General features: G+C 47.0%; 1 protein-coding gene across 1 annotated transcript; it reads left to right on the forward strand.

The window, feature by feature from the left end:
* Positions 1 to 4: 4 nt before the first annotated feature.
* On the forward strand, positions 5 to 10,802 carry PEX5 (peroxisomal biogenesis factor 5; the record flags this gene model as incomplete). Its single annotated transcript, XM_010181647.1, has 15 exons — positions 5 to 31; positions 560 to 595; positions 767 to 899; positions 1,596 to 1,730; positions 2,850 to 2,955; positions 4,175 to 4,265; positions 4,601 to 4,717; positions 5,097 to 5,189; positions 5,366 to 5,485; positions 6,030 to 6,173; positions 8,261 to 8,331; positions 8,495 to 8,710; positions 8,851 to 9,016; positions 9,188 to 9,345; positions 9,689 to 10,802. Coding segments are annotated over 15 exons (1,815 nt in total), but the record flags the coding sequence as incomplete, so codon positions are not given.
* Between the last annotated feature and the right edge of the window lie 699 nt (positions 10,803 to 11,501).

An 11,501-nucleotide genomic window follows, 5' to 3' on the forward strand; every position in this document is an offset into this window, starting at 1 on the left:
CTGGCCCCCTGGGGCCTCCGGAGCTGCAGCGGTGAGTGGTGCCGGTAGCCGTGCTTGCTGTGTGTGGGATGGATTGGATGTGGGGTCTGCCGGCTATTGGGTGGGTCAGCGAGGAATAGGGGTGAGCTGACTGAAGGGGGACATGGGGCGAGCAGTGCAGGGGGGAATGCTGGTGCAGACAGGTGTGCAGTGTTGCTTTTTTTTTTTTTTTGGGGAAAGAGGGCATGGGGTCACTGAATTTGTCCAGTAGTCTGGTGGGGCAAGAGCATGTTTGTGGAAGTTGTGTTGGTGGACACCTGGGGATTGCTGGTGGCTGTGGTGAGCTGTATGCCTTGTTGGCACAGGCCCTAACCCAAAAAGTGGTGGAAGCAGTGGTTGGACAGTGTTATTCAAGGTACTCTTGCTCTTTTAGCTTCCACATAAGTAGACAATTAAGTGAGAAAATGCTGACAGCCTAAGCTCAAGGAAGAGGAAGACAGTAACTGATCAAGTTGGGGATGCGTGTGGAGAGGGGTATGCAGTCAAAGCTGTTGGGATAATTGCCCACTATTCCTTGTAGGTATCCAAACCACTGGGAGTGGCCTCTGAAGATGAGGTAAGAACAGATTGATGTCTCTTCTTACTGCTTTTCTCCTCAACGCTCCTTGCTATTTTTCCCCTCACATGATATTATTTTATTCTGACAAGTCCATTTCTTTCTCCTGTTCTATGCCTCTTCCTGTTTGTCTTCTATGCTATGTTTGTAATCCATCTCTGTTTTTGGCAGCTGGTTGGAGAATTCCTGCAAGAGCAGAATGCCCCTTTACTGTCCCGTGCACCCCAGACCTTTAAGATGGATGACCTGTTGGCTGAGATGCAAGAGATTGAACAGTCAAGCTTCCGACAGGCCCCTCAGAGAGGTGAGCTAGTGTAGGTGGAGAGCTGAAAAAGATGTTGGTGTTATGATTAAGCTCCTAGTAGGGTGGTTCTCATCTATTCAGTGCTTGTGAAATGCTATCTGGAGTATTGTTTCCACATTTGGGATTCGCAGTACACTGACATACTGCAACAAGGCAGTGGAGATCAAGAAGTTGTTCAGGGACTGGAATACGGTGGTGTAAGAGGAAAGGCTAAGGGAACTGGGTTTTCTCAGCCTGGGGAAGAGGAGTCTAAGGGACAGGTGGGGTGGGGGATGGAGTAACTGGTTGCTGTCTTCAGCAGTCAAGGCCAGGATCTTCACAGTGATACACAGCAAAAGGACAAGGGGCAATGGGCACAACTTGCAGAAAGGGGAACTGCCTATATGTAAGGAAACATTTCTTCCCTTGAAGGGCTTTTCAGTACTGGAGCAGGTGCCTAGGGAGGCTGGGGCATTGCCAGCCTTGATCAAGTTCAGATGTTGCCTGATGAGTGCCCTGAGCTAACTAATCTCTAGCTTTAGTGTTAACCTGCTGAGGGAACACTGACAACATCCAGACATTCCTTCCAAGTGGCATCTTTCTGTGATTTTATTCTAACAAAGGAAAAGGAAAAGATCAGAGATAATGAGGACTATGATTAATGATGCCTTTGAGTCCTCCATTCCTCACTTCATTTTTTTTTTTCTTTTCTTTTAGCTCCAGGTGTGGCAGCCCTGGCACTGTCTGAAAACTGGACCCAGGAATTCTTGGCTGCAGCCGACAGCACTGGTGATGTTTCTTCAGATTACAATGAGGCAGACTGGTCACAGGAGTTCATCGCTGAAGTGACAGGTGAAGGGTCCCTTTTGGAATTACTGTTGAGTTGTTACCCAGCAACAGCCTGTGTACAGTGGAGAGTTGCTGCATGTGAAATTGGAGTAATGCTTTGGGCCCAGCAGTCAGTGTTTACTGTCGCAGCTTTAACGGGGAGAATAAAAAAGCCGCTTTGTGATGGCTTAGCCAAATACTGAACAATGTGGTGTGGAAGGTTTTATTCAGGTGTAAGGGTCTTTTATTTTTGGCTTAGGTTACTTGAAGGACTTAGAAGAAGCAAGGTATTCAGAGTATTTTTATAAAAATTGTGGTTCAGTTTATGCAAATTCTAGAGATGGTCTGATGCTGCTGCTTGCTTACGTATTCTCTAATTCCTTCTCTTAAGTCTAAATTTGCCTCTGGTACAAAGGTAAATATTGTTTAGTGTGCTTTGGCCAAATACTTTTTGTCAGTGTCATGGAGATAGAGGGTTGTTGCACATTGGAAATGTGCAAAGTGGATGTTTCTGGCCCAAAGGTTAAGCTTTCTGTTCCAAGCAAGCCTGTAGTTTATCTGAAAAGCCATCCTATGTTGTGTATAGAGCTGGGGCTGGAATGGGGTCCTGTTACCATCCATGACCCAACCTGCAAATTATGACTAAGACTTAAATAGTTGTTCTTACCTTCTCCAGGGGTGGCTGCTGTAGAGAGCCAGGTAGTTCCACTCTTTGACCTTCCCTCTTTATGCTCTGAGGGATATAAATCAGCATTTACACAGGTCTTTGAGAAAGTTCTGATGAAAACCTATTGCTTTGTAGGCTGTGCTTGTGACAGAGGCGTGCAATACATTGGTAATTTTCTTGACCTGCGTAGTATCCTACATGGAACAGACTAATAAGTTGTGAAATTAAAGTAGAAGACAATAAGGATATTGGCACCACAGTGGCATCTGTAGTAATACACAGTCTGAAACCTAAGGCTTGATTTTTAGATCAGAATAAAGTTAGAAGAAACAAGGATAAGCAATCTTTCTTTGAAGAGGTCTTCTCTGTATGTTAGCTAACTGCGTGTAAAGTGGAGAGAGCAAAATCTGAAGTTAATCTGAGTGGTGGTCTGCCTATCTTACTCTTCTCCCTGTTCTTCCCTATGTCCTCTGCAGATCCACTGTCTGTGTCCCCTGCCAAATGGGCAGAAGAATACCTAGAGCAATCGGAGGAGAAACTGTGGCTTGGGGAATCAGAAGACCAATCTTTGGCAGATAAATGGTGAGTCTGTCTTCTCAAGACTAGTTATTGCCGCTATGTGCTTGGGTGGGTGAAGTTTGGCTAGGTGATAGAAATCTGCTATGGCTTGAATGCTTTTGAGTCATTTAACCTAGATTGATGTTCTCGAGTGTTTGGCTTCAGAGAAAGGAGGAAACAATGCTTGGCGACTGAAGTTCTTAAGAGATCCTAGCTTTTCTGTTTTCTGGTTTCAGGAGGATACTATGATCATGTAGGCTAACTTAATTTTGTGCCTAATGCAAAGCTCCTTAAAGTGACTTCAGAAGTGAGTTCAGGGACTCCTAATCAAGCAGGACTTTTTTCCACAATAGTTGCTTTTTTAGGTTTAGAGATCTCAAGTGGTAGAGTCTGCTAGTTGTAAACTTCCATTACTTTATTCTCCCTGTCTGACAAACCACATCCAGCCTTTTCCCTGCCTATTTCTAGATTCAGCCTTCCAGACATTTTCATGTGTTTTTGTGTGGTAGATTAAAGAACAATCTGCTACTACACATTTTCTCTGTATAGGTACCTCTTGACTACAGTCAAGTTTTTTCAATTAAAGAAGCAAAACACAAGCAAGCAATTTGGGCTGCTTAGATAATTTCCCTAAGAGAGATTTTTGATATTTAGATTCTCCTTCCTCCTGGCTCTTGCGTTTTCTGATACCTTCCTGCCAATGTGGACATTCCTGAATTATTGCTGCCAGTTCCAAAGACTTCACCAAGCCTGAATGTAGTGGTAACACCTGGAACTGGTCCTATTCTGATGTAAGCTAGACAATGTATTGAGTTGTGTGCCTGCTGTTGAGCCCTCCATCCTCTGTGGAGTTGATGCGTTTCCAAGACACTGTTCCTCTTCTGTGAGCACGACCTACTTTCTTTGTTCCTGGGTGTATGACCTTGTTTTCAGTCATGCTAAAACTCGCAATGTCTGATTGCTTGTGAGCTTGCCAAGGAGCCCAAACTGTTCTGCAGAGCTGTGCTGTTGCTGTAGTTGTTCAATTCTGTTTTTGTCAATCACTTGCACAGATAACTTAGTTTTGAATTTTTACAGATGGATAAAGGTACTGAATCACTTAGGAAAACCCCAGAGTATTTGAGGAGGGCTTGTATCTCTCAATATTGTTGTTTGACCCATTGTGTAGACTGTTGTTAGTGGAAGTGTTCACTGTTGCCTGGTATCAGACTACCTCTTTTCCTTTTACTGCCTTTGAACACAGGTATGAGGAATATCAACCTGAGGATGATCTTAAGAAAACTGTTAATGATTTACTTTCTAAAGTGGATGATCCAAAACTCAAGAATTCTGAGGTAAGAAATTTCCTGACTGGGGCTGACAGAGATACCTGGTGTGAACAAGGGCTATGGGGATCTGAGAAGGGGGAAGACAGTAAAGGAATAAAGCTTCCTGCTGTCCTGTGTTTCCATTTCTTCCCCGATTCCTAGCAGTTGAACCCTACAATCCACTCTAGATATTATCCATCTCTAACACGTGACTGGTGAAGTCCTCTCCTCCCCACCTTTTTGGGCCTTTTGTGCTCATGTTGCAGAGAGAAGCCCCCTTAATGAAGGAGGGAGGCATGGGCAGAGGTCTTGCTGGCAAAGCATCTGCCCGGCTCCACCCTTGTTTCATTTCTCTGCCACAGTTCCTAAAGTTTGTCCGCCAGATCGGAGATGGGAGGGTATCGATCGAAGCTAATCAGGTGACCCACAGAGACCAAGATCAGGCAGAGCAATGGGCAGCTGAGTTTATACAGCAGCAGGTAGGAGCCCCAGCCCTGTGTCCTCTGAAGGAGGAAAGCTCTTTGCCCCAGTGCATAGCCTGGGAGCGAGGGAGAATGGCAAGTCCAACTCTCAGCAATGCTTTGCTAATGACAAGGCTGGGGGAGGTGAGGGAACAGCCATTAGGCTCTTAGCAGAGTCTGGCCAGAAGCTGGGAAGGTATTTGGGCAGTGTGAGTTCTCTCCATTCCCACAGCACTTGGGAGGAAGGGGGATATCCAGTGGATTCTCCACTTGACAGGCCATCAGTTCTTGCTGATGGGCAGAAGGGGTTGTCACAGACCCTCCTACTGTTTTAGGGTGTGTCCTCAGATTGCCAAATTCTAAAAAGAAAGGTGTGTTTCTGTTTCCAAACTCCCAGGGGGCATCCGATGCCTGGGTGGATCAGTTTGCGCGATCTGGGAGCATGTCAACTCTTGATACGGAATTTGAGCAGGCAAAGGCTGCTGTGGAGGTAAAGCTGGCAGAGGAGGAGGGCTGGGGTACCAACTGAGAGCCCTCGGTAGGGTTACATCTCTCCTTTGCATGCTGTGAGGAGGACTGGAAACATTTAAGAGGGGATTCTCTGGGGTGTCTATAGACCTCAGTCTAAGGTTGAGGTACTCTCATTACCTTCCGTTCTCCCTTCAGTCAGATGTGGACTTCTGGGACAAACTCCAGGCAGAGTGGGAGGAGATGGCCAAGAGAGATGCGGAGGCTCATCCATGGCTCTCTGATTATGAAGACCTCAGCTCCTCCTCATACGACAAGGTAATAGAGAACAGGGTCTCTCTAGCACGGTGATGGGCTGCCTTCAGGAGGCTCACAGTGTATCTGCCTTGCAGGTGAGCTCCACAGACTCCAAATGCTGCTAGGGTTCCTTCTTGTGCTGATCTTTTGCTATCACTTGCACCCTCATCCCAGATCAGCTAGGGGTTAAACAAATGGTGTTTTCACTTGGACTCCTCTGCAGATGCCGTCTAGTTCTTGTCCAGCACCAAATACCAGTTAATGGTGGGCTTCTCTCCGATGAATGCAAGTATTGCTGTCCCTTCTCCCTCCAGTCTGATAGGACCCACACCAGATGTTTAGTCTTTCTTGCAACTTACTTCAGGTCTGGTTTGGGGGAATTTGCAGCACAACACAGACAGGAAGAACCATTGTCCTCTTTGCTAGATTGTAGTAGATCAGAGAATGAGGTGCTGGCTGGTCTGCAGTTTGAGGGTTTCTAATGCAGCAAGGCTAGACTGTGCTGTATTGTAGAGAGTGTTTTTCTCCCTAAGTCTGTCTCCTAACATTCTGTCTTACCTGCTAGGGCTACCAGTTTGAGGAAGATAATCCCATGAGAGATCACCCCGATGCATTTGAAGAGGGGCGGAAGCGTTTGGAGGAAGGTGACCTCCCCAATGCTGTCTTGCTCTTTGAGGCTGCAGTGCAACAGAAGCCAGACCATATGGAGGTGAGTGAGAGCAGAGATAGCAGGCCTTGGCCAAGTGCACTGCCACTTGGATCCTTCCCTTGTGAGATGTCAAGGTGTGTAGAAAACTTACTTCAGTGTTAGGATCTGTGCAGGCTGTATGAAGACATCTTGTTTTATTCTGTGGCTCTGGATATGTAGCTGATGTATGTGAATCCCCAGGAGGGCTGTGGGCAAGGACTAAGGACAGTTAGAAAAAGTGCCAAGGGCCTGGCCCATAGCTGTGTAAAATGTTTGGAGCACATGAGACTGCTTGGAGCCAAGACAAGGAATTCTCATCTCTTAAGTTGCTTCTCTGGAAGTCTGTATTGACATTGCAAGTTTGGAGATGCTTGTGCCAGATACTTCTTTCAGTATCTCTGTTAAAGACTAATTCTGAGCAGTTTGTTAGACTAGGGATCCTGGTTAGGTCCTCCATCCAGGTGCCAGGAGAAGATGCAATCCAAGAGGGTTGGGTGTTGGGCGTCCTCATAGTCTTCAAATGAAGACTGCAGTCTGGGGAATGATTGATTTTTATACTGAAGGCAAGTTTCCAGCTTCTAATTCAGTGAATACCTGTTTCCGTAAAGCACTTCTGTTTCTGCGGGATAGATTGAGAACTGGAGCAGTCTATGCGCCTTTCTCCAGAGGAGGACAATGTGGATTCCCGGGAGGAAGAGAGAGAATGCAAATACACCCTTGTTGTCTGTTTCTGGAGTGCCTGCCTCGAGGAGCCAGAGATGCTGAGTTCTCAGTGTGCCTGATTCAAGTCCTCCTAATTGTGTATGGTGGCAAATACCTAATTTGTTAGTTCTGAGTATTAGATGAGAGTAACCTCTTGGAAGACAGGTTCTTGGCTTATGGGAATCCAGGCATCTCACTTTCTAGGGTACCAGGAGTAGTAGGTGAGAAGTAAGCAGAGGTTTTGGAGATCCACTTTACCTTTAAAGTGATCAAAAGGCTAATATTCTTTTAGAATTAACACTTCTCATAGGCAGTGTGGGCTGCAGGCTGAGCATAATGGAGAGGTAGTTGAAAGCTTAGGCCCGTTCTGGCTATAGCTGTACTGAAAATGTTCTGAATTTTTATTGTGACTCTGCAGAAAGTATAGGAGAAATCAAGACTTGACAAATAGTACATCGATCAAATAAACTTGAACAGTCACTCTGAAGGAAATGTCATGGTTGCTTTGGTCCCAATCACACCTTCACCTTGAGTGTCAGCTCTTCTTGAGTTGCAGCTAGCTATATGGTGAGGTATTAGAGATTTGAGACAGTAGATTGCCTCTTGCTTGTGGTGGCTTGTGCAGTGTGTCTGGGTCTTTGTTAATGAAACAGTTTCCTTAAGGCCATGGATACGGCATTTGTGACCTACATTCAAAAAGCAGGTACTTCATGCTGATAGTCCAGCCAACTATCTAGCCTGTTTTTAAGCAAGAGGTGTGGTTATCAACATAAAGTGAACAGGTACTTTTGGATTTAGTACCTTGATTAAATATTCCCTATGTCAGCAGCCTGGAGGTGGAAGTGGTTTTTCTATGCTGGTGTCATGATGATTGAAGATTCAGTAAAATAACAGTGCTTCTACCTTCAGGTCTGATGGTCAGCTCCCCAAGATTATCACTTGCTAGTGAACCACTGCACAAGTATATGCAACTCCCTGCCTTGGGGGGTCTCCTCATTATTGGCACTGCTGCTACGCCATTTTGCTCTTAGGAGATAAAAGATCTGCTTTTCCCTCCTTCGTCTGCAGTTTGACCACAGTGAGAAGTTAAAAGTGGAGATTCTGTGACTTTAAAGTGTAAAAACTGCCAGCAGTTGCTTTAGGATAGATCTCCAGGTGGACATTCACTTCTTGTCACTGTAACAACATCAGTTTTATTGGCCTTCAGTACCTATGTGCCATAAAGTCTGTATGTCTTTTGAGAAAAACTTGCATCTGTGGCTAACGTGTGTACTCGCGTATATTTGGTCTCATTCTAAAAATGTGTGGGATCATGTGGTAGATTTAATCTCTGTCTGTGGTTTATCAGCTGATCTTTTTCTCGGGATGTGAAGAAGACTGACTTTCTGCATCTTTATCTTCTCCAGGCCTGGCAATACCTGGGAACCACCCAAGCAGAGAATGAACAGGAGCTTTTGGCAATCAGTGCCCTCAGACAGTGAGTGTCGCAGAAATGCTTCTGAGTGTGGCTTCTTGTCTAGTGTGTAGTGCTAAAAGGACCATATGGCTTGCATGGTGTGCTCCACTTGCTGGTGTTACCTCCTGTATCTGGCTGTCTCTCAGGCTGATTTAATAAGGTATTCACTTTCTTTGACCTGCAGGTGCTTGGAACTGCAGCCTGGGAACCTCACAGCACTCATGGCTTTAGCAGTCAGCTTCACCAATGAGTCCTTGCAGAAGCAGGCATGTGAGACACTGCGGGACTGGCTACGACATAAACCGGACTATGCCCACCTGCTGGAGAAGGAACCAGAGGAGAGTGTCCTGGGGACAAACCTGGGGCCTTCCAAGCGTATCCTAGGTTCCCTGCTGTCTGAGTGAGTTAAGGTCACAAATTTCACCTTTCAGCTGAAAGGCTTCTTGGAGGGTTGGGACTGCTCCAGGCAGGAGCAGAGTGAGAAACCCAAGGTCAGCTCTCTCCACAGTACACCAATGTCCTTGTTCTGTGCTTTTCCAGCTCGCTGTTCATGGAGGTGAAAGAGCTGTTCCTGGCAGCTGTGCGCAGCAACCCCTCGACTGTGGATCCTGATGTCCAGTGTGGCCTGGGTGTCCTTTTCAACCTCAGTGGCGAGTACGAGAAGGCTGTGGATTGCTTCAGTGCCGCGCTCAGTGTGCGCCCCAGTGTAAGAAAGGGCATGCTGTGGATGGTGGAGGTTTGGGTGGAGGTGCTGCTTGCATGAGAGGTACATTTTTGGACTGGAGGAATGAGATGAACACATGGGGAAGGGAAGATTGGCTTGAAGCTTAAAAAGATCCAGTTCATCTCAGTCCTTTCTCTCTGTCCCCTCCTCCAGGACCATCTTCTGTGGAACAAGCTCGGTGCCACCCTCGCCAATGGGAATCGGAGCGAGGAAGCTGTGGCCGCGTATCGTCGGGCACTGGAGCTCCAGCCAGGATACATCCGCTCCCGCTACAATTTGGGCATCAGCTGCATCAACTTAGGTGCCCACCGGTGAGCACAGGATGGGCAGATTTGCTGTGGTCCATGAGTGTGGTTGTGTCTGTGGGAGAGACTGCAGTAAGTTACTGGGGCTGGCCCTTGGCATAGGAGAGCAGAGCAAGTGTGTGGACTCTGCCCCGAGAACAAAGTGTCAGGCAGACATGGTTGGACTAGGGGCCAGCTGGGCTTCAGTTTCTGTTAAGAGGGGAGAATGGGGATCTCTGATGGTTCTGGGGTGGGCAGGATCTGGTGGGGAGGGGGAAACTGTTTGGGAGGGGAAGTACTTCAGAAGCAAATGGGAGTATGAGATGTACCATCTTCTCCAGTAGGCATGTCTGTGTTCTTTTGTTGACAGTGAGGCTGTGGAGCACTTCCTAGAGGCTTTGCACATGCAGCAGAAGAGCCGAGGCCCACGGGGGCAGCAAGGTGCTATGTCTGACAACATCTGGAGCACCCTCCGCATGGCCCTCTCCATGCTGGGTCAGAGTGACCTCTATGGGGCAGCTGATGCCCATGACCTTCCCACACTGCTTCAGGCATTTGGCCTCCAGCAGTGACTCTGGGATGGGCTTCCCTGTGAGTGCAGGGTTGGCCCAGCCCCGCAATGACCTTCCTTAGAGAGAAAACGTTCACTGGGGTTCACACATACCTTTGCTCTGGTGGGGGCAGGTTGTTGGCAACCATTTTTTCAAGGACCTCCTGCTGGAGTGTGCGACTTCCCCTACCAGCCGGTTGTGGCCTGAGCACCTCTGAGTGGTTCACATTATCACGTCCATGACTGACCGAGGCTCTGCTGGTGGGCAGATGATCAAAGTGGGGAGGACAGCAGCATCCAGCCCTCCTGCCAGGCTGCACTTGCATTAGTGCCCAGCTTGGCTACGAGACCTTATGATGGCCCTTCTGCAGGGGCCACCTGCTGGACGCATCTCGAGTCCAGGTTGCTTTAGTGAGGTGGAATTGCCATTTGGTGAAAGGGTGAAAAACTCTGGGTTTTGAGCATGTTTCCCCATGTATGTGCTTGCATGTGTGTATATGTGGGTTGCTAGGGAAAAGGGGGGGCAGCGGTCCCCTTTTTTGAGTGCTGGTAACTTCATGGTACCAGCAGATGCTAGTTTCTCAGTGTTTCTTCATGAACCTTTTCAGAGCAGAGTATTGCACTCACAGTAGGGACACAGGTGGAGGGCTGTTGGGGTGAGAGGAGATCCCAGAGCTCAGACTTGAGGGAATGTGATAGGAATAAAAGTCTAAAATGTAACCTCCCCTCCCAGAATCATGGGGAAAGGGTCAAGTCTTAATTTTCACTTGATCATCTGTTGTTGTTTTCCTTTGTGCAGAAGTTCCTCATCTTGTCTGTAACAGAATCTTGTTTATTATAAATATCTGTATATGATTCTATTGGGGAAATGTTTTTTTAATTGTAAAGTATTTTGTATAATAAAGGGGAGAGAATTAAAATTGCCAAAACAACATCTTTCTCTGTGCCTCTGTTGGAGCTGTGTATAGATCTCTGGGAGTGTAAGCCCACTGGTTTTCAAAAGATAGATCAGTGTCTCTCTCGGTTTCTGTCTCCCCTTTTGACCCAGGTTTTGTTTTATCGATAGCTCATATGCAAATGAAGCTTAAAAGACCTCATTTTGCTGCAGCCTCAGGCTTCAGTTCTGTGAGCCAGCAGAAGAGCAGCTTCCCTGTGCCAAAAGCTCTCCCTTTATCCTTGCTTAGGTTTAGGGGTCAGTGAACCACTTCTCATTTTCTCGCCATCTGCGGTGGGGAAGTTGTGTTACATTTTATCATCTCTTTAAGGAACATGAGTGCTTCAGTAATCAAGACCCCTTAAGCAGGGGTCACTTACCCTTCCTCTTCCACCAGCTGCTGTGTTTCTTCACTACCTAGCACTCCTCTCGCTATTGTAACAACAGAGACTGTGCAGAGCATAGATACTGCTGTGTATTTTCTGAGCTTTAGCTTCCCCTGTGTCTGCCATCCAGCACTGAGGCACCGAAACCTGTGCGCACTGTCTGAAATTGCTGCGATGTATGCATAACAACTTGCTGCTTGTGATGTCTTTCAGAAGAAAAACGCTGCTGCTGTGTCCTGCTCACGCACACTGCCCCTGGACGATTATGTGCCTTTCGGTTTTTACCAATCTAAGTCTTCTGTCAGATTCTTCT

The sequence above is a fragment of the Mesitornis unicolor genome, unplaced genomic scaffold, assembly GCF_000695765.1.
Source record: "Mesitornis unicolor isolate BGI_N332 unplaced genomic scaffold, ASM69576v1 scaffold40973, whole genome shotgun sequence".
NCBI classification, from domain to species: Eukaryota; Metazoa; Chordata; class Aves; order Mesitornithiformes; family Mesitornithidae; genus Mesitornis; species Mesitornis unicolor.